A 23,590-nucleotide genomic window follows, 5' to 3' on the forward strand; every position below is an offset into this window, starting at 1 on the left:
CCCAACAATGCCTGAGAAAAATAATGGACTAGAAAATATACTGGCCTTTGAAAAGGCAGTGAAATATCTTTTTTGGCATCCTTAATCTGAGAAAGCACATTTCTGAATGCGTGTTGAAATCATTAACAGGTACTGAATGTTGGTAAATATTACAGTATATGTATTTCTTAAAATGTCTTCTATTTGTTCTTGTTGATTGGCACAGAAGTCTCCATTGCTTCTCTTTAATTCTCTTCTTCTTCTTCTCTTCTTCTTCTTCTTCTTCTTCTTCTTCTTCTTCTTCTTCTTCTTCTTCTTCTTCTTCTTCTTCTTCTTCTTCTTCTATTTTTGGACAGTAAAGTACGTATGGCTGTGTGCTTTCCCCCATGGAACTCCTATTGGTCTTCCGTAGCGCTGGTGCATCAGGCATTCTAGCACTGGTGTAAGTGAAAGTCCATGGAAGAACTCAAATTGAGATCAGTGACATCCAGGAAACCGATGTCGAAGATGCTGGGACTGCTGGTGCTGAGGGCGCTAAAGCCTGGTGTGGAACTTGGCGGAGGGAGGTCCAGCCACTCTATGGTTTCCCAAGGAGATTCAGTGAAGCTTAACTGCAGCCCACTGCTGTCCACAGAAGAGGGCGAAAACTGTGTCTGCATCGGAGAAAGGGGGCCTGGCAAGATCTCATATGCATTGAAGAGGTCTTCTGCAGCCTTCCCAGAGAATCCATCCATTATCCCATCAAAATGAGGTTCTTCGCTCCCAATTTTTAGAAGGGTGACATCACTCACCTTTCCTAGGGGGCTCTGGGAATTTACTAAGACTTCAAGATGCTCATCACTGTCGGTGGCATAGGGATCAAAGGGGATCTGGCTGCCTGAAGAGGCTTGTTCAAAGGAAGCCGAGGGCTTGGGGAGGACAGCAGTTGGAGTTTGGGAAGGTCTGGGTATCTTTGGGACTTTTGAAGACATGAGTGATCCTCTCTAGCGTCTGGCATTTCTGTGGGCAATACACTATGTGACTTGTTAAATCACTTCAAATTGAGCATGCCACGCAATATGAGTGAGTTACACTTAGATACGGAAGACTGCCATGCTTCCCTGCTCACCGCTCATCACCCAATCTCATCTCTAAGCTGATCTGTCAATCTTCAATTCATCATCCCTCTGGTTTTTCCCAAACCCTTTCCTGTTGGGAATTCTACTCTGTGATTCTTAAACTCTCTTCCCTGAAGGTTCCTGTGCCTACTCCTCTGACCCCTGGTGGTCCTTTGAGGACACTGAGTCCATCCCGACACCCTCAGTGAGGGCCTGAAGATGAGCGACCAGGTGCCACACCATTGCCACTTTCTGATTGCTACTCTCCCTCCTTCTGATGACAACTCAGCAGTTTTGGGTTTTGAGGGTGACACCAATGCCTCAACCCTAGCCTTCTGGTCACTCCTCCTCATTCACTGAAAACTCTACTTCCTACTCCATTGCCTTTCCCCCACTTCAGCCCTTCTCATTCTGTAACCTGAGCATCCTTGGAAATCACAGCACTCATGGTGGCCTCTCAGCTCCCGACTTGCTCTCAACTCCAGTGATTCCCTCTTTCCCACCCTGTCAGACAATCTTGAATTGTGTCATCTCAAAATACTGCATCCCTCTGAAAGCTCACTTTCAAGCTATGTTTTCTACTCGCTGTCCATCCTCTCCAAACCCTCCAAGCCACTTATTAAGTACCTGGTAACAATAATTTTGCAACCATTTACAGTCACGCCAATCCAAATACTCTACTACGTTATCACTGTCCACCAGTCCCTCTGGTCTTCACTTCTTTCCTTGTCCAGCTTGTAGTTTTGGCAGAACCCTACCTCTGGATGAACCTGATCGTCTGCCTTCGCTGAGCATGCTCTGGATCAGCAGAACATTGCAACAGAAAAATTAAACAACTAAGCTGACTTGGTTTCACTTTAGATTTCTGATGTCAGACCTACCGCTGGCATTTAAGACTGCAAAACAACCCTGCTGTGTTTCTCCAGAGAACTCAATTCATTCATAATTAAGTCATAACTGCTCTTCTTCACGTGAATCTTCCACACTCTCCTTCTACATCCTCATGCATTTCTGACCTTGCCACATATTTCATTAAAGATATACAAGAGCAAGCCAGGTGCGGTGGCTCACGCTTGTAATCCCAGCACTTTGGGAGGCCAAGGTGGGTGGATCATGAGGTCAGGAGATTGAGACCATCCTGGCCAACATGGTGAAACCCCATCTCTAATAAATATACGAAAAATTAGCTGGGCATGGTGGCGCACATCTGTAGTTCCAGGTACTCGGGAGGCTGAGGCAGGAGAATTGCTTGATCCCGGGAGGGGGAGGTTGCAGTGAGCCGAGATTGCACCATTGCACTTCAGCCTGGTGACAGAGTGAGATTCCATCTCAAATATATATATATATGTGTGTGTGTGTGTGTGTGTGTGTGTGTGTGTGTATGCATATGTGTGTGTGTGTGTGTTTGTGTGTGTCTGTATAAAAATACAGGCATCTGATATGAACTCTTCTCATTTTTCCATCACAGAACTTATATACACACATATGTTTGTACCCATCTCTTTCTTCTTCCCTCTTGTTACAGTGGAGGAAAGGTGTGTTCACTTGCTTGTTGTCTGTTTCCCTTACCAGACTGTAAACTCTATAGAAATCAGGACTTCGTCTGATGCAGCACTGAGACTAGCACAATGCCTGGCTACCCCTTCTCTGAGTCCTTTGCTACCTCCCTCTCTGAAATCTTAAATGTTTTTGGCCCAAAGATTCTTCCCTGAGTTCTTTTCTTTTTTTCTACACATCCTCCTCAGGTCATCTTATTCATCTGTGTGGCTTGAAATTCTAGGTACACACTCTGTAATTTTTTAAGTAAATAAATGAACAAATTAAAAGATGACAAAAAGCACATGTGGATTATGTTTTATTGCTAGCATGAATAATATTTAAGCCTGAATGAACTATCCAGTGGAAGGTTACTAATTGAATTTCACTTTGAGTTGGTGGCACAAAACGTTCATTATCTGCTTTTTTCTTTTCTCATAATTGAGAAGGCAGGCACATTGAGATTAGAACATAGAAAGAAGTAGTGCAGCAAGAGAAAACACTTAAGGAAACAAGGATTAGGCTGAGACATGAAAACTATTAAATTGATTCTGAAAAATGCTCCTAGGACAAAGGCAGTGAGGAATCATCCACTATGCTTTCTTTTATTAGCTGTAAAAATGTGCGAGAAGCTCAAAGGAAATGACTCTCCCTGAGGAATGCCTGGTACATCCGACTCACAGTGTGCATCTGATCTTGCTACCGAGAGTTCATTCCTTAAGAGTTCATGCAGGTTCAGAATGCCCTAATGGACAGGACACAGGCAGTCTTACCTCCACTTTCAATAAGCACGTCCGGGAGTTCATCCATCTGCTGACTCCGGGTCATTTGCTATTACAGATTTTTTTTTTTTTTTTTTGAGACAGAGTCTCGCTCTGTCACCCAGGCTAGAGTGCAGTGGCCAGATCTCAGCTCACTGCAAGCTCCGCCTCCCGGGTTCACGCCATTCTCCTGCCTCAGCCTCCAGAGTAGCTGGGACTACAGGTGCCCGCCACCTCACCCGGCTAGTTTTTTGTTTTTTTTTTTTTTTTTTAGTAGAGACAGGGTTTCACCGTGTTAGCCAGGATGGTCTCGATCTCCTGACCTCGTGATCCGCCCGTCTTGGCCTCCCAAAGTGCTGGGACTACAGGCTTGAGCCACCGCGCCCGGCCAGAATTTCTTTTTTTAAAAGACTGAATAAAATTGCATTGTATAGATATAACACATGTTGTTTATCCATTCATTTTTCAATGGACATTTGGGTTGTGTCTACCTTTGGGCTACGGTGAATCATGCTGCTATGACCATGGGTCTATTGCCTAATGGCTTTTTAACCATATTTCATTCAGCTTCAGTATTAATTTTAGGCAGATAAACTGCTGAATGAAACAGTCTACTACAACAGGAGAAAGGAAAAAGAAGGCAGAATGCTTCCTAGCACAGAGTATTTTAGAGTCAGTTCTATTATTTGACAGGTTTTCATCCCAGGAGCAGGACATCTTAGTATATAGAAAATGTCTTTTTAGGCTCTTACTTTGAAGTGACCTGAATCTACCTCTTGCTTGGTTTCTGCAATGTGGTCCAAGATCTTGGCTCGTATTTTGTTGGTTCTTCATTGCAGTAGCTTGAGGAAGCTGTAGACACTTGTAGGATATGTCCCCTTCTCTCTGGCTCATCTCAGTAGAGTCTTATTTCTGGACGTCCACTTTGCCTGGCCCTCTTCTTTTGAAACTGAAGAATCAGCTGATGTTTACAGAAACCAGGGGAGAGGAATGGGGAGAACAAAGGCATATATCCATCTCACTACTCTGAGAGCCCAGACTCAATAAACACAGGTATCACTAATCAATATGGATGGGAACACTGACCAAAAAATGAGTCATTTATCAGTTCAGAAGGTACCAGAAGCCTAAGTGTCTGGCAGGTAATTGAAATGAACTGAATATAGAATAAGAAAAAGAGGCAGAGAGCAGAACATAGTTGTGGCTCAAAACAGCAGAAGAGCCTTGCTTTAGGCAATTGTCTTGCAGCAATGTGGCTCCTGGGTTGCCAGATCCTCTAACTTTTTAGAAATGAGAAAGCCCACTTTGCATACCATCTCCTGTTATTTTAAATATTCTTTAAGCCAAACAAAACTTAACTGCAGGCTGACTTTGATCTGTGGGATATCCATATACAGCAACCGATGTAAATGTTCTTCTCTGGGTTAAGCACATATGAAGGGCTATCAAATACCTTATCCAAGCTCAAACTCTTTGAAATAGGGGATCATTAATTGTTTTCTGTTTTTCTTTTCTTTTCTTTTCTTTTTTGAGACAGGGTTTTGCTCTTGTCACCTGGGATGGAGTACAGTGCTGCGAACTCAGCTCACTGCAACCTGGCCTCCCAGGTTCAAGCAATTCTCCTGCCTCAGCCTCCGAGTAGCTGGGATTACAGGCACGCACCACCACACCCAGATAATTTTTGTATTTTTAGTAGAGCCGGGGTCTCACCATTTTGGTCAGGCTGGTTTCAAACTCCTGACCTCATGTGATCCACCTGCCTTGGCCTCCCAAAGTGCTGGGATTACAGGTGTGAGCCACCAGACCCAGCCTTGTTTTTTCTTTTTCCTACTTTTTAATTTTGAGACTTTCCAAATACAAACGAAAGCAGAGGATACAGTGAACCTCCTTGCGTTTATTATCCAGCTTCAACACCCATCAATGTTTTGGCAGGGTCATTGAATTTTAAAGCCAGAGAGCACCTTAGGAAGTATTACCCTGACAATCACTGTCATCTATTTGAGAAGCTATTATGTACCTGAACAAAGTGGTAAGTGCTAGGTTATCTAGAATCCTTACCAAGTAAATATCCCTGTTTTGTATAAGAGAGGTGAAGTGTTCACCTGAGCAACAGTGGCAGCTGGCAGATGGCAGAGCTGGTACCAAAGCCAGACAGGTGACCCTCTCTCTTCTCTCCCTGCCTCACACAGCTACACACGCAACACTGTTTTCCAATTATTGTCTACATAATTTGCTTATTTTGGTGGCGTGGCACATGACACACTCAGTATCAGAATTTACAAACTATGTGAAGTTTAATCATATAAAACCATGTCTGTTCATTGAGTCAGTCTATTAATTCTTCCATAAAGAACAAATCACATGGTTATCTGCTTTACGGCATCTTCATAGGATGGAGGCTGTGTTACCTCTGAAATTGCTGAACTTGACTTAGAAAAAGTTTAGATGGAATTTAAAACTTTGGCGCCACCTTATCAGAAGAGTGTAAACCAGCCATCTGCATGGGTAAAATACGGAGAAAGGTATTGAATTCATGGGTCTGACATGATACTGTTTCTGTTCTAGAAACAACAGGCTAAATTTTGGAAAAATTGATCTAAGAGGAAAAGAAAAGGTCCAGGGCTTAGAAAATAACTCCCATATGTTAACAATAGTGAATGGTACTGTGGGTTTATTGGTGGTGGCATCTTAGAATGGGAACCTTGCAGATCAATTTTCTCCCTTAAGGCACACCCTCTTCTTTTAGGGGAAAATAAGTAAGAGTCTAGTTCAATACGAAGAAGATGAGGCCGGGTGCGGTGGCTCATGGCTGTAATCCTAGCACTTTGGGAGACAGAGGTGGGCAGATCTCCTGAGCTCAGGAGTTCGAGACCCGCCTGGCCAACATGGTGAAACCCCGTCTCACTAAAAATAAAAAAAAAAATCAGCCAGGCGTGGTGGCGGGCCTGTAATCCCAGCTACTCGGGATGCTGAGGTGGGAGAATCATTTGAACCTGGGAGGTGGATGCTGCAGTGAGCCAAGATTGCACCACTGCACTCCAGTCTGGGTGACAGAGTGAGACCGTGTCTCAAAAAAAAAAAAAAATCAACCCAGGAATTTCCAGAGTAATCTATCCCACAGGTCATTTATTCCAAACGGGTTATTTTGCAGAGAGCTGGAGGCATTGCTGAGGTCTCTTTATGAACCAGCTTTGTTTATTGTGAGTGTGTTCTCCTGTGGAGTGTCTGGTCCACGCCAGGGTCTCTGCCCCTTCCCTGACTTGTGGTATGTGGCACTTTTATGTCATGCTTATGTTGTTTGTCTCCTTTCTGCCACCTCTTCTTTGCCCCTTGAGATTCTCCATACTTGGGAGGCTGAGGCATAATAATTGCTTGAACCCGGGAGGCAGAGGTTGCAGTGAGCCAAGATCATGCCACTGCACTCCAGCCTGGGTGATAGAGCGAGACTCCATCTCAAGAAAAAAATAGCAAACTTCCAAATTACACACACACACCCTTTTGCTTTTTCTCCATAAGATGTATCTTCTGCTAATATAGTACATAATTTACTTTGAAGTTGTTTCATTTGCTTTTAAACTTTCTCTGTTCCCATAAGAATAGAAATTTTTGTTTGACTAGCTCAGCTAATTCTCAGAGATGAAAACAGGGCCTGGCACATAGTAGGTGCTCAGTAAATGTTTGCACTATGCAGACCATTACATGAAGAGTAAGATCTGATGATTTCCCCTTTAAACCTTTGAGGCATTGGTTTTGCCTATGATAAGGTTGGATACCAAGGAATCCTGGGAATCCTGAGAGCAGTGGTCAGCAAACTGCAGCCCACAAGCCAAGTCTTGCTCACTGACTTTTTTTTAAAATAAAGTTTTATTGGGACGTAGCCATGTGCATTTGCTTACATGATGTCTGTGGCTGCAAAGACATCATGTAATACAAAGGTGATACAAAGGCAAAATTAGGTTGGGATGACACAGACAGTGTGACCTGCAAAGCAAAAAATATTTACCATCTGGCCCTTTACAGAGCAAGTTTGCCACCCCTGCCTTAGAGGATGAGTGACTTTGGTCTACCATGGAGATTCAAGGATTGTAGTGTCTGGGAGATGCTGCTATGCTTTTGGTAAACTCTTCACATTGAAAGTTCTGACATTAGCTCTTTAGCAGTTGAGAATTTGTAACCCACTTCCAGAAAGAGATGTGCACCAGGCATGGTGCAAGGTGATCTTACCTGTCCAGTGCACACCTGGATGCTGATGGGTGAGGAGACCCTGTGCCCTTCTCCCTGGGCCCCGGAGGATGAGGGCAGAAAGTGAGGGTTGTTGGGTGATGGGGGCAAACTGGTGTGCTGTGGGCTTTTCACAACCCCAAGCGGTGAATGCTGAGGAGAACACTGGGGGTTGAGAAATGTGGAAGAAAGTACGTTGGTTTGATCTGAGAACTCCACACAATAGGCATTTCCAAGAGGCTGGAGTTGAGCCGCTTCACAAGCCGGCGGTTGACACTCTGAGCTGCTGCTTTGTCTTTTCACAGGTACTTGGGATGCAAAAGGGCAGCTGGAGACAGCCTTTTCCTGCTTGATGGAGGCAGCCAGGAAAGGCAGTGGCTTCCTCTCTGAACAGTTATTCCTTTTCTGCTTCTGAAAATGCATCCTCAGCTCCTCCACCTGCCTCTGCTCTTGCTGGAGTTTCCAGGTGAGTTCGTTGATCACCTTCTGCTTCTCCACCAGCATCTTGTCCTTCTCGGAGTCCAGCCCATCCAGCTCAGAAGGAACAGAGCCCCCATTCAGGCTGCTCATGAGACTCCTCCGTGCACATGTGGACTGGGGATGGGTGCAGGCCGAAGGAGGGGGAGGCATCATTGAAGGTGTCTGGCCGGGGCCCGGCCACCAACAGGTCAGAGGAGGCTGGAGAGATCGGGGGGCTGGAGCTGGTGCTTCCAAAGTGGTAGAAACCATTGGAGAGGGCACTGGTGGAAGAAGTCTGGTAATTGGGCAGAGTGTTGGGTGTGACAGGAAAAGTGACAGTCGTTATATCCCCAAAGTTCGGCCCTGGGTTGCCAGAGCAGTCCTGGAAGGGTCGAAGCCGGTCCATGAGGGCCGTTTTGGTGCCTGACACAGGCAGGCCCCGAATTCGAAGCTGTTGTCTTAATTCAGAGACCTAAAGAAATCAGAATGTGGTTAGTGTGCTGTTTAACGACAACATTTTAAAAAGTGTATTCTTTATAAAATTAGCTTCAAAACCTCACAAATGGAATTCTACAATACCCACTCTTTTTTATACTTCTTTCCAATTTCCTCTCCTACCCCTGATACAAACCAGTTTTGCACAATTTTAACAATTACTTTTAACTTTATCATATATGATGTTTTCATGGCCTTAGAGTCATAGAAATATAGAGCTTGAATGAATGGTAGAAGTCGTCTAATCTACTGCCTGTCATCCCTCATGGCGATCCGTGTCCCCGTTTTCTAGATGAGAAAACATATCCGCCTGGGTTTAGACACAAACCCTCCAACAATAGTCTTGAAGTACAGCGAAGTCGGCAGCTTTTCTGGCTTCCTTGGTGAGGGCTCTTCCTACCACGTTCTCTTCCTCAAACCTGAGCACGCACCAGAACAACTGGAGAGTGTGTTACAAAGCAGACTGCAGGGCCCCACTGTGGGGTTTCTGGCTCAGTTGATATGTATTTCTAACAAGTCCCCAGGTGGTGCCCAGACCTGACTTTGAGAACCACGGCTCCTTATGAACATTTACATCCTAATTTTAAAGACCAGCTGGATAATAGTCGTCTACTGAGAGAGTAGGCGGTGATAAGGCCATCGGTTCAAATCCTGGCCCTGCCTGTTACTAACTCAGTGATCAATCACTCCGTGCCTCAGTTTCCCTTCTGGGAAATGGAGGGAATAGCACTTTATGCATTTTTGTGAGGGTTAAAATGGCTTAAAATGCATAAAGCACTTGGAATCGTGCCTGGCAAATAGTTGTGCAATATAAAATATTACTAATATTATTATGTTAATTCACATGTAATTATCTTATCCCTGTATTTTTTATAATGTTCTTAAACTGAAAAGTCTTAATATCTACAAATATGAGAACTGCTTAGGTAAATGATGGTGTATGCAAATGATGGGACACTACAGATCCAGTAAAGCTGATGCTATAAATATTTGCTGACATTGGATGATTAATTGCTTGTGGTATAGTAATAAGTGAACAAGGTTTGAATTGATTGTATTTTTCTAAAAATTATATAAACAATGTATGGATATATATACACACATATATATTTAAAGCTATGTTTGCATATGAAATTATCCAGATAAAATATGCTAAAATGTTAACAATGGTTCTCCTTATCTGTATGTTCCAAATATTTCACGTAAATTATTACTTTTGTAATTAAAACAGGAAACATATTAAATACATACATTTCAATAATTTCATAAAACAGAAGACTATAGGCAAATATTCTGATATTGTAGGAAATTCTGATATCTGTAGGAAAAGATTGCTTGAGAGAAATATTGAAAACAAAATTTAAAACTTCTGTAAGTCAAGAAACTACAAAGCTCAAATACAAATAACTCCCTTGGGAAAAACTAATCGCAACACCAATAATAAAGTGTTAAAAAGCTCAATGTATCAAGTGTGCTAATTGATTAAAAAGAAGATTGATACCCAGTAAAAAAATGGGCAAGGAATATACGATCTAGCTTTTCAGAAACAAAAATAAAATTTAAAATATGGACAATAATGTATGTATATCATCATTAGTAATCCAACAAATGCAAATCAAAAGAATATATATATAATTTGTATTTATTAAATTGGCAAAGGAATAAGAAGACTTTGTGTTAGTTAAGTAGGAGCAAAAATTAAACAAAACTAATTTTTTTTTTTTTTTGAGACAGAGTCTTGCTCTGCCACCCAGGCTGGAGTGCAGTGGCCGGATCTCAGCTCACTGCAAGCTCCGCCTCCCGGGTTTACGCCATTCTCCTGCCTCAGCCTCCCGAGTAGCTGGGACTACAGGCGCCCGCCTCGTCGCCCGGCTAGTTTTTTGTATTTTTTAGTAGAGACGGGGTTTCACCATGTTAGCCAGGATGGTCTCGATCTCCTGACCTCATGATCCGCCCGTCTCGGCCTCCCAAAGTGCTGGGATTACAGGCTTGAGCCACCGCGCCCGGCCCTAATTTTTTTTTTTTGAGGCAGAGTCTTGCTCTGTTGGTCAGGCTGGAGTGCAGTGGCACAACCTCAGCTCACTCCAACCTCCACTTCCCGAGTTCAAGCAATTCTCCCGTGTCAGCCTCCCAAGTAGCTGGGATTACAGGCGTGCACCACCACACCGGGCTAATTTTTGCATTTTAAGTAGAGACGGGGTTTCACCATGTTGGCTAGGCTGATCTGGAACTCCTGACCTTAGATGATCCACTCACCTCAGCCTCCCAAAGTGCTGGGATTACAGGCGTGAGCCACAGCGCCCCACCCCAAATTACATTTTTGAAAAGCTCTTTAGTACATTGCTATTCAAAGTATGGCCCTTAGACAAACAGCATCAGCATCGCCTGCGAGCTAGTTGGAAATGCAGAATCTTGGGCCCCTCCACAAACCTGAATCAGAATCTGCATGCTACCAAGAGCCCGGGTGATTCAGTTCACACATTAATGCTTGAGAAGGGCTGCTTCTGGAAAGAGACTGACACAAACGTTCAGGGCAGAAATTTTACAATATATATCAAAAACTTTAGACAATATTCATATATTTAATACAGGAATTTTATTCTAGCCTGAGGAAATAATCAGAGGAACTAATAAATGAAGCCACAAAGGTCACTGAAATCATATATATATATATAGCACTTGGAATAGTGTCTGGCAAATGTTTGTGAAATATAAAGTTTTGCTAATATTATTATGTTAATTCACGTGTGTGTATATATATATATATAATATATATATATATATATGTATATATAGGGTTTTTTTTTTTTTTTTGAGACGGAGTCTTACTGTCGCTCAGGCTGGAGTGCAGTGGCCGGATCTCAGCTCACTGCAAGCTCCACCTCCCGGGTTCAAGCAATTCCCCTGCCTCAGCCTCCTGAGTAGCTGGGATAATAAGTGTGCACTACCACACCCGGCTAATTGTTTGTATTTTTAGTAGAGAAGGGGTTTCACCATCTTGGCCAAGCTGGTTTTGAACACCTGACTTCAAGTGATCTGCCATCTTGGCCTGCCAAACTCCTAGGATTAGAGGCGTGAGCCACTGCACCCGGACTGAAATCACAGTTTGAATAGCCAAAATCTGGTAGCTAGTTAAGTGTCCAGCAGTGGAATGTTAACTAGGTGGTGAAGTGATATGCTGCTGTTAAAAATTTTTAAATTTATTGAATATTAACAGTTATGAAAAATATTCATGATGTGTTAAGAAAAGAAGTATGTCAGTAATTTATGTACACGTAATTTTTTCAAGACAATTTCTAAAGACAAAATGTTTATATGCTTTTTTTTTTTTTTTTTGAGACAGAGTCCCGCTGTGTCACCCAGGATGGAGTGCAGTGGCCGGATCTCAGCTCACTGCAAGCTCTGCCTTCCGGGTTCATGCCATTCTCCTGCCTCAGCCTCCAGAGTAGCTGGGACTACAGGCGCCCGCCACCTCGCCCGGCTAGTTTTTGCATTTTTTAGTAGAGACGGGGTTTCACCATGTTAGCCATATATGCATTTTAAACCTAGAAGGAAATATAATCTACTTTCTGTGAGTCTTAATTATTTTTTAAAATAATGTTGACTTTTCTACATACTATCATATTTCAACAATCAATTTATGTTACTTTATAATCAGCTAAAAGTTATCAGAAAGGATTGAATTAACTTACATTAGCAATTATTTAGTTATTCACCCTACAGTCTTGCTGGAATTGTTTTATCATTATCTTTTAGATTTGCCGGTTTGGAAAAGTACAAAATGGCATCTCATTATTGTTTTAATTTTGAATTACTTAAAATTGATGAGTTCTACATTTATTTTTAGAATCTGTCTTGGCACTGAATAATTTAACTACATTATTAAATAACGTGGCTCATATTCTAAAATAAAATGAATACGGTTGAGTTTAATTTACCTTAAACTTCAGAATATTACACTGTATGGGCTTGTTCAGGACAAAGGTTTGTATATACCTTTTTCGTACATTCACTGGTGTTTTAATCATTAATAACTATTAAAACTATTATGGAAAAATTGAAACATACACAAAAGTAGATAGAAAAGTCTAATGAACCCTATCTACTCATCAACAAACTTCAACAATTATCACTCATGTACAATCTTGTTTATTTTATACTCCAACCCATTTCTCCTACCTTTCTTGAATTATTTTGAAGCAAATCATACAATTTCATCCAAATAATTTGGTCTCTAGCTCTAAAAGATAAGTACTCTTAAAAAACGAAGATACAATAACATTATCACACCTTAAAATATGAATCATTATTTCTTAATATGAATAAGATATTCTCCCAGTTTTTTAAACTTTCAGTTTCTCTCTGTCTCTGTCTCTCTGGTATGCTCTCTCTCTCGCTCCAGTTTTTTCTTTTTTTTCTTTCTTTTCTTTTTTTTGAGACGGGGTCTCTCTCTGTCGCCAGGCTGGAGTGCAGTGGCACAATCTTGGCTCACTGCAACCTCCCCCTCCCGGGTTCATGCCATTCTCCTGCCTCAGCCTCCCAAGTAGCTGGTACTACAGATGCCCACCAGTACACCCTGCTAATTTTTGTATTTTTAGTAGAGATGGGGTTTCAACATGTTGGGCAGGCTGGTCTTGATCTCTAGACTTCATGATCTGCCTACCTTGGCCTCCCAAAGTGCTGGGATTATAGGCGTGAGTCATGTGCTGGTAAATTTTTTTTAATAGGATACAAAAAATTATCCACATACTGTCATATATAACCATGAACTTTTCAAAAAGAAATCAAAGACTTTTCTCTCAGTGTTCTTTTCCTTTTATGTAGCAAAACGTGAAAATTGCTTGCTAATGTCACCTCATTATATGACCTTTCTGATTACTATTTGGGGGGGTCACCTTCATCCATTCCTCTTATTTCTTCCTTTCCCCAATTGTGGATGCATCATATGTCTCCTTCATTCCTCTTCTCCCCTTCCTTCTCACTCTTTCCATTTTGTTCTTTGTCAGTCACATTCACCCTTCTAGGTTCAATGCTCCACACAATACACATGATTCTGAAATTTCTTTTCCCACCCCTGACAACACAGCCTGGCTAACTCTTAGTGATGGAAATGGATGCCTTTTCTCTCAGTTGTCCTGCTGGTACCTGAGACTTGGCTTTCCCAAACTGAATGAACTTGCCACTGTCCCTTCATATCAACTCCTCATTTTACTCTCCCTCTTTCCGTCATTGATGTCACTCTCCCAGGACTCAGATGGCGCCTCTCCCCATACACACAGTGAGTGGCCAAGTCCAGCCACGTTCTCTCCTGCCCATTCCTCTCTTTCCACTCGTCTCTCATACAATAGCAAAGCCCTTGAAATAAGTTGCTTAGCTTCAAGCCTCAGTTCTGTCATTCATAAGCTGGTTAAACTGCCTATCCTTTGACCTCTTTATGATTTTTTTTTTTTTTTGAGATGTAGTCTCACTCTCACCCAGGCTGGAGTGCAGTGGCGTGATCTCTGCTCACTGCAAGCTCCACCTCCCGGGTTCATGCCATTCTCCTGCCTCAGCCTTCCAAGTAGCTGGGACCACAGGCACCTGCCACCATGCCCGGCTAATTGTTTTTGTATTTTTAGTAAAGACAGAGTTTCACCGTGTTAGCCAGTATGGTCTCGATCTCCTGGTCTCGTGATCCACCCGCCTCGGCCTCCCAAAGTGCTGGGATTACAGGCATGAGCCACTGCGCCCGGCTCTATGATTCTGGTGTTATTTTCACTTTTTAAATTGGGGAGACAAACCTTACCTTGCGGGTGAAAATTAAAGCAAATCTACACAGAATAAATGACGGATGGCTTATCTTAAAAAATACAAATTGGAAGGGGTTGGGCAGGGTGGCTCATGTCTGTAATCCCAGGACTTTGTGAGGCCAAGGCAGGTGTATCATCTGAGGTCAGTGGTTCGAGACCAGCCTGGCCAACTTGGTGAAACCCTGTCTATACTAAAAACACAAAAATCAGACAAGTGTGGTGGTAGGCGCCTGTAGTCCCAGCTACTAGGGAAGCCGATGCAGAAGATTTGCTTGAACTCGAGAGGCAGAGCTTGCAGTGAGCCGAGACTGAGGCCCATGGGATCATTCTGGCTGCAGCCAGGCCCTGCCTGGCTCAGTCGATGTCCTCAGCCCATCCATTCTCACTCGGAGGGGTCTGAAATCGGATCTGATGGGGGGTCGTGAGATGACCTCAGCAGGTGTAATGAAGCTCCCCCTACCCCGGTGGAAATCAGCTCAAGGAGGTCCTGAAGATAGGACTACTGGGGGTCTTGGTTTCATCCTGGGACGCCGCTCACGGCCCCCTCTCCACGTGGCCCCCTACTGGACCTCGGATCCAGCCGCTGCCAAGGCTGCTGCAGGAGAGCCCCTGATGCCACGCCCAGCGGCCGCCATCATTTAAAGGGGACGCAGCCTGACTGCCCGCAGCGGAGTGCGGGGCTACCCAGCCAATGCGCATGCGCGAGGCGCGAGCGGGTGCTGGCGTCACAGTGGTTCCCACGGTTGTCACGGAAACCACACCTTGAGGCCTGGCAAACAGGTGCCCTCCGGGGCAGTGCTTGGGTGTCGGGGCTAGCAGGCTCCAGTCTGACCTCTCCACGGGGTCCACAGGACTGTCTCCGGATGCCAGGAGTCGTGGCAAGGGCTGACCAGGATGATGAAAGCACAGGCGGAGTCTCGGGGAGGCAGCACCGTATCCCACCCTCAGGCCCGCCTAGACGCTGTTCGGGTGAGTCTCCCCAGAAGTCGTGCCCCCCGTGATCTCGAGGACGGGTCGGCCTGCAGGCCTGTGGGCTGCTCTCTCAGCCGAGGGTCCTCCCGGTCGAGAGCCCAACCCCGAACCCCACTGCCTGTGGGTGTTTGTTTCTGGGCCACTGACCCATGACTGTCTGTGTGTGTATGTGTTTGTATGTCTCCCATTCTCGCGTCTCTCACTGTCTCTGACTCTGTGAGTTTCTTGGCCTCTCTCTGTTGATGGGTGTTTACGTGTGTGTGTGTTTGTGTGTGTGTGTGTGTTTGGAGGAATGTGCCCTTTGCGCCAAAATGCGATTTCTTGCATGTCGCCATGTATTTGGAGAACCTCCCTCCGCGTGTCTGCCCGGGTCATGTGTCCGCTTGTCAACCGTTTTCACGGCTGTTCCATTTTGGGTTTGTAAAGGCCTCGACCACGTGAGGAGATGCGTGGCTCCCGGAGCATTTGAAATCTCATTCCCATCCCGGGCGACCTCTTTTCACGGATCAAGACGAACACACCCCAGCCGCGGAAAAAAGCCACAGGAGAGCTCATTGTCCTGCAGGAGAGGAGCAGGCCCACATCACAGAAGAGGCTTGTATCTTTTCAGGGCTCTTCTGTGAGAAAACAAGCCACACCACAACACGGGCTGAAAGAGGAAGCCGGGAATGGGAGATGGCCACAATGCCAGTCACTGGAACGCTGGCCTCACTGGACAAGCCACCCGTTTGGAAGTACTACCCTTAAGTCCATGGCGGTGGCACGGTGCTGTACCCCGCCTGAGCTCTGGTCTCTGCTCTGTCCTCCCTCTGGCTGTGTATCACCTCTTTCTCCGGGGCGTAGATGCTTCTCGGTCTGGCTGGATGTCTTCCATAAGGATCACTTCCCAGTCCATCAGGGAGACACTTCCTGGAAATCCCTGTCATGATTGCTTCTCTCTGCAAACCTGCTTCGGTTTGAGTCGATTTCCAGCAGGGCAGGAGGAGCTACAAGGCGCCTGCTGGGGTCTCAGGACTCCACTTCAGATCCGACTCTGGACCCCTCCGGGTGAGAAAGCATGGGCTGAGCACATCTAGAGAGGCAGGCAGGCTCTCGCTGCAGCCCACAGTCATCCCATGTGCCTCAAGGGGTGCTGTCCACTGAAAGTTCACTGACCCATCTCAGCCCTCTGCCTCCCTCCTCCTTTGAAAGACAAGTCCTTGTCTTCTGGGACAGGTGCTGTCACATATCTTCTGCACATCCAGTCTCATTTCTGAGAAAGAGACTCCCCCCGCTTCTGCGGGGACTGAACCCCTTGAAAATTTCAACTGCCTGGTAGATCCCAGGCGTTGTTTGACTTTCCCTGGCACTCATGGAAAAGTTACCTGTGTCCTCCTTCCACCAGGCACACACCTGGACACCATTGTTTCTTCCGCAATCGCTCCGTGTGCCCTCAGTGACACACGTTCACACCATCTGCTCTAGGGTACGCCACTACCACGGATTGGCTCCAACTGGGAATCGCCCCCGTACCTAGTTACACGAGTCCTGGAAATCGGGATCAGGTTAAAGGAGCCCAGGACCTTTAGATCAGGGCAGGTGACTGCTCTTTCAAAGGAGGGAGGCAGAGGGCACCGGGTTCAGTGAACTTTCAGTTGACACAATGCTTTGAGGCCAGGGGGATCGTTCTGGGCTGCCCCCAGGCCTTGATTGCCTCAGGCGATGTGCTCAGACCACCCATTCTCACATGAAGGGGTCCGGAATCGAATCTGATGAGGGGTCGTGAGGTGACCCCAGCAGGAGCCCTGAAGCTGCATCTCCACCGGGAAAAAACGCCTCAAGGAGGTCCTGAGGACAGGACCCCTGGGGGTCTTGGGTTTGGATGTGGGACGCCGCCAGCGGGCTCTCGCTGACGCGGCCCCTCACGGGACCCCAGATGCAGGCTGCAGTAGGAGAGACGCTGGTGTCCAGGGGCCACCGTCCTTTAAAGGGGACACAGCCCGACTACCGGCTCGCAGCGGAGCACGGGGCGGCCCAACCAATGCGCATCCCCGAGGTGCATGCGGGTGGTGACATCACAGTGGTTCCCACGGTTGTCACAGGAATTACGCCCTGAGGCCGGGCAAACAGGAGCCCTCCGTGGCAGTGCTTGGGTGGCGGGGCTCCGAGGCTCCAGCCTGACCTCTCCACGGGGTCGACAGGACTGTCTCCAGATGCCAGGAGTCCTGGCAAACGGCTGACCAGGATGTGGAAAGCACAGGCGGGGTCCGGGGGAAGGAGCGCCGCATCCCAGCCTCCGGCCAGTCCAGACGCTGTTCGGGTGAGTCGCTCCAGAAGTCGTGCCCCCCTGTGATCTCGAGGATGGGTCGGCCTCGGACCCGTGGGCTGATCTCTCCACCGAGGGTCGTTCTCGGTCGAGAGCCGAACGCAGTAGCCTCAGCGGCTGCCTGCGGGTGTTGGTTTCTGGGCCACTGCTGTGTGACCCTCTGTGTGTGTATGTGTTTGTGCGTATCCCGTTTTCGATTCTCTCTCTGTCTCTCAGTCTCTGTGAGTTTCTTGCCCTCTCTCTTGCGATTGGTGTGTGTGCGTGTGTGTGTGTGTGTGTGTGTGAAGATTTATTCCTCTATTTCCTTGTAAAAGTTATTGATCTTTACTTCTTACAAGTAGGTCTTTAACTCATTTTGAGTCAATGTTTACAGATGATGTAAGGAAAAAGACTAACTTCATTCTTTTGCATGGAGATGCCCTTTTCTTCCAGGATCATTTATTGAAATGACTATTCTTTCCTCCATTGACCTGACTTGGCTCCCTTGTCAATCAATAATGAACCATACATGTTGGACGCTTGATTCTACTTCATGAATAAGTGTGGGTCCATCCTTATGTCAGTATCACAATCTTGATAACTGCAGCTTCCTAGCAAGTATTGAAATTGGAAAACATGAACCATCCTACTTTCTAGGGTTTTTTTTTAAAACCACTTTATTATACTATGACTGATATACAAAAACCCATATATATTGGATGCGTACAACTTGATGACTTTGGATACACCCCTCAAACTCTCAACGCAGTCCAGACAATGAACATCTGTATCACCTGCAAAAGCTTCCTCCTGCTATCTTTGTGTATGTGTATTTTGACAGCACATAAGTTCCACCCTCTTACGCAACTTTTAACTTTGGTGTTACAACAATAGGTACTCTGTTGTACAGTAGATCTCTAGGAGTTTATCATCTTGTATAACCAAAACTTTATACCCCGTGACTAATAACTCTGTCTAGGAAAACTGGGAGATATTAGCCAGCAAACTTTCTAAGTACTTTTTTGGTTTTTGTTCACTTCTTTTGGCGATTCTGACTCCATTGCATAGCTGTATATATTTTAGGATCCACATGTCAATTTCCGTCATAAAGCCAGCTGAAACTGATAGGGTCACAATGACTCTACATCAATTCCAAAGATACGACTACCTAGACAATATTAAGTGTTCTGATCCATAAATCTGGGATGTCTTTCAATTTATTTCAATGAAATATAATTTCATTCATGATATTTTCCAGTGTTCTCTGTACAAATGTTACACTTTTGTTAAATTCATTCATATATATACATGGATGTGCATATATATGTGTGTGTGGGTGTGTATATATATATATATATATTTTTTTGAGATGGAGTCTCACTGTGTCATGCAGGCTGGAGTGCAGTGGTACAATCTTAGCTCACTGTAACCTCTGATTCCAGGTTCAAGCAATTCTCCAGCCTCATCCTCCTGAGTAGCTGGGACCACAGGCATGCACCAGCACATCCAGCCCAATTTTTGAATTTGTAGTAGAGACCAGGTTTCACCATGGTGGCCAGGGTGGTATCGAACTCCTGACCTCAGGTGATCTGCCCACACTGGCCTCTCAAAGTGCTGGGAGCAGGGATTACATGAGTGATCCACTGTGCCCAGCCTCATTTCTGTATATTTTTATGGATACTATTCTACATGGATTTTCTTCACTTTGATTTTGGAATAATTGCATACACACATAAACAAAATTTTTTTATAATCACTAATTCTTCTAGATTGGTAAACAAATTTATTAGTCATAATACTGTCTGTGTGTGTGTGTGTGTGTGTGTGTGTGTATGTGTGTGTGTAGGAAAGTGCCCTCTGCGCCTAAAAGCGATTTCCTGCATGTCGGCCTGTCTTTGGCGAGCCTCCCTCCGCGTCTGTGCCTGGGTCATGTGTCCGCTTGTCAAGCGTTTTCGCGGCGGTTCCACTTTGGGTTTGTGAAGGCCTCGACCTCGTGAGAAGATGCCTGGCTCCCGGAGTAGTTGCAACCTCATCCCCAGCCCGTGCCGCCTCTTTTCGTTGAGCAAGACGAACACACTGCAACCACGGACAAAAGCCGCACGGGAGCACATTGTCCTGCAGGAGAGGAGCAGGCCCACATCACAGAAGAGGCTTGTATCTTTTCCGGGCTCTTCTCTGAGAACAGAAGCCACACAGGTTGAAAGAAGAAGCCGGGAATGGGAGATGGCCACAATCCCAGTCCCTGCAACGCTGGCCTCACTGCACAAGCCACCCTTTTGGCAACCTTCCCCTTAAAGCCCGTGCCGGTCGCACGGTGCCGTACCCCACCTGGGCTCTGGCCTCTGCTTCGTCCTCCCTCTCGCTGTGTATCCCCTGTTTCTCCGGGGCCTGGATGCTTCTTGGTCTGGCTGGATGTCTTCCAAAAGGATGGCTTTCCAGTCCATCACGTGCACACTTCCTGGTGATCCCTGTCCTGGTTGTTTTTCTCTGCAAACCTGCTTCGGTTTGAACCCATTTCGTCTGGGGGTGCGGGGGCTTCAGGGCGCCTGGAGGGGTCTCAGGACTCCGCCTCAGACCCGCTTCAGGACCCCTAAGGGGGAGAATGGATGGGCTGAGCACATTGACTGAGGCAGGCAGGATCTCGCTGCAGCCCACAATCATCCCACGGGCCTCAAGGCGTGCTGTCAACTGAAAGTTCACTGAGGCTTCTGAGCCCTCTGCCTCCCTCGTCCTTTGAAAGACAGGTCCTTGTCTTCTGGAAGAGGTGCTGTCGCATTTCCTCCGCACACCCAGTCTCGTTCCTGAGGACGAGACCCCCTCTGCTCCTGGGTGGACTGACCCCATGAGACTTTTGGGCCGCTGCTAGATCTCAGACGTTCTTTGATTTTCCGTGGCATTCCCTGAAAGGTCACCTGTGCCCCTTTTCCACAGGGCACATGCCAGCACACCGTTGTTACTTTGACAATCGGCACGTGTGCCCTCAGGGACACATGCTTCCATCATCTCTTCCGGGGTGCGCCAGTGCCACGCATTGGCTCCACCTCGGATTCGCCCCTGGACCTGTTGACAGGTGTCCTGGAAAGCGGGATCAGCTTGAAGGAGCCCCAGACCCTTGAGAAGCGCGGCAGGTCACCGCTTTTTGAAAGGAGGCAGGCAGAGGGCTTACAGCGCAGTGACATTTCAGCTGACTCCACGCCTTGAGGCTCATGGGATCGTTCTGGGCTGCAGCCAGGCCCTGCCTGCCTCAGTCGATGTGATGTGCTGAGCCAAACCATTCTCCCCCGTAGGGGTCCAGAATCGGATCCGATGGGGGGTCATGAGATGACCCCAGCAGGCGCCAGGAAGCTCCCCCTCCCCTGGTGGCAATGGGCTCAAGGATATTCTCAAGTCGGGACTCCTGGGGGTTGGATCGTGGGAGGCCGCCCGCGGTCGCCTCTCCCACGCGGCCGCCTTCAGGACCCCGGATGCAGCCGCTGCCAAGGCTGCAGCAGGAGAGCCCCTGGCTCCCAGCGTCCGCCGTCCTTTAAAGGGGACGCAGCCTGACTGCTGGCAGCGGGGCGCGGGGCGGCCCAGCCATTGCGCATGCGCGAGTGGCGGGCGGGTGCTCGCGGCGAGCGGGTGCTGGCGTCACAGTGGTTCCCACGGTTGTCATAGGAACTACGCCCTGAGGCCGGACAAACAGGAGCCCTCCGTGGCAGTGCTTGGGTGGCGGGGCTCCGAGGCTCCAGCCTGACCTCTCCACGGGGTCGACAGGACTGTCTCCGGATGCCAGGAGGCCTGGCAAAGGGCTGACCAGGATGTGGAAAGCACAGGCGGGGTCCGGGGGAAGCAGCGCCGCATCCCAGCCTCAGGCCCGCCCAGACGCTGTTCGGGTGAGTCTCCCCAGAAGTCGTGCCCGCCCTGTGATCTCGAGGATGGGTCGGCCTGCAGACCCGTGGGCTGATCTCTCCACCGAGGGTCGTTCTCGGTCGAGAGCCGAACGCAATAGCCTCAGCGGCTGCCTGCGGGTGTTGGTTTCTGGGCCACTGCTGTGTGACCCTCTGTGTGTGTATGTGTTTGTGCGTATCCCGTTTTCGATTCTCTCTCTGTCTCTCAGTCTCTGTGAGTTTCTTGCCCTCTCTCTTGCGATTGGTGTGTGTGCGTGTGTGTGTGTGTGTGTGTGTGTGTGTGTGTGAAGATTTATTCCTCTATTTCCTTGTAAAAGTTATTGATCTTTACTTCTTACAAGTAGGTCTTTAACTCATTTTGAGTCAATGTTTACAGATGATGTAAGGAAAAAGACTAACTTCATTCTTTTGCATGGAGATGCCCTTTTCTTCCAGGATCATTTATTGAAATGACTATTCTTTCCTCCATTGACCTGACTTGGCTCCCTTGTCAATCAATAATGAACCATACATGTTGGACGCTTGATTCTACTTCATGAATAAGTGTGTGTCCATCCTTATGTCAGTATCACAATCTTGGTAACTGCAGCTTCCTAGCAAGTATTGAAATTGGAAAACATGAACCATCCTACTTTCTAGGGTTTTTTTTTTTTAAACCACTTTATTATACTATGACTGATATACAAAAACCCATAGATATTGCATGCGTACAACTTGATGACTTTGGATACACCCCTCAAACTCTCAACGCAGTCCAGACAATGAACATCTGTATCACCTGCAAAAGCTTCCTCCTGCTATCTTTGTGTATGTGTATTTGGACAGCACATAAGTTCCACCCTCTTATGCAACTTTTAACTTTGGTGTTACAACAATAGGTACTCTGTTGTACAGTAGATCTCTAGGAGTTTATCATCTTGTATAACCAAAACTTTATACCCCGTGACTAATAACTCTGTCTAGGAAAACTGGGAGATATTAGCCAGCAAACTTTCTAGGTTTTTTTTTTTCTTTTTTGTTCACTTCTTTTGGCGATTCTGACTCCATTGCATAGCTGTATATATTTTAGGATCCACATGTCAATTTCTGTCATAAAGCCAGCTGAAACTGATAGGGTCACAATGACTCTACATCAATTCCAAAGAGACGACTACCTTGACAATATTAAGTGTTCTGATAGATAAATCTGGGATGTCTTTCAATTTATTTCAATGAAATATAATTTCATTCATGATATTTTCCAGTGTTCTCTGTACAAATGTTACACTTTTGTTAAATTCATTCATATATATACATGGATGTGCATATATATGTGTGTGTGTGTGTGTATATATATATATATATTGAGATGGAGTCTCACTGTGTCATGCAGGCTGGAGTGCAGTGGTACAGTCTTGGCTCACTGCAACCTCTGACTCCGGGTTCAAGCAATTCTCCAGCCTCATCCTCCTGAGTAGCTGGGACCACAGGCATGCACCACCACATCCAGCCCAATTTTTGAATTTGTAGTAGAGACCAGGTTTCACCATGTTGGCCAGGGTGGTATCGAACTCCTGACCTCAGGTGATCTGCCCACACTGGCCTCTCAAAGTGCTGGGAGCAGGGATTACATGAGTGATCCACTGTGCCCAGCCTCATTTTTCTATATTTTTATGGATACTATTCTACATGGATTTTCTTCACTTTGATTTTGGAATAATTGCATACACACATAAACAAAATTTTTTATAATCATTAATTCTTCTAGATTGGTAAACAAATTTATTAGTCATAATACTGTGTGTGTGTGTGTGTGTGTGTGTGTGTGTGTGGAGGAAAGTGCCCTTTGCGCCTAAAAGCGATTTCCTGCATGTCGGCCTGTCTTTGGCGAGCCTCCCTCCGCGTCTGTGCCTGGGTCATGTGTCCGCTTGTCAAGCGTTTTTGCGGCGGTTCCACTTTGGCTTTGTGAAGGCCTCGACCTCGTGAGAAGATGCCTGGCTCCCGGAGTAGTTGCAACCTCATCCCCAGCCCGTGCCGCCTCTTCGCGTTGAGCAAGACGAACACACTGCAGCCACGGACAAAAGCCGCACGGGAGCTCGTTGTCCTGCAGGAGAGGAGCAGGCCCACATCA

General features: G+C 46.3%; 1 protein-coding gene across 1 annotated transcript; it reads right to left on the minus strand.

Moving 5' to 3' along the window:
- Positions 1-410: 410 nt before the first annotated feature.
- LOC117090677 (myocardin-like) lies at positions 411-23,524 on the minus strand (the record flags this gene model as incomplete). The annotated part of the gene is given in 12 exon segments (XM_033223166.1): positions 411-937; positions 940-978; positions 3,386-3,443; positions 5,728-5,816; positions 5,819-5,870; positions 7,598-8,168; positions 8,170-8,525; positions 8,901-8,967; positions 15,710-15,868; positions 19,448-19,768; positions 19,917-20,183; positions 23,303-23,524. Coding segments are annotated over 12 exon segments (2,728 nt in total), but the record flags the coding sequence as incomplete, so codon positions are not given.
- Positions 23,525-23,590: the final 66 nt, after the last annotated feature.

The sequence above is a fragment of the Trachypithecus francoisi genome, unplaced genomic scaffold, assembly GCF_009764315.1.
Source record: "Trachypithecus francoisi isolate TF-2019V2 unplaced genomic scaffold, Tfra_2.0 Contig01073, whole genome shotgun sequence".
In the NCBI taxonomy this organism is placed as follows: domain Eukaryota; kingdom Metazoa; phylum Chordata; class Mammalia; order Primates; family Cercopithecidae; genus Trachypithecus; species Trachypithecus francoisi.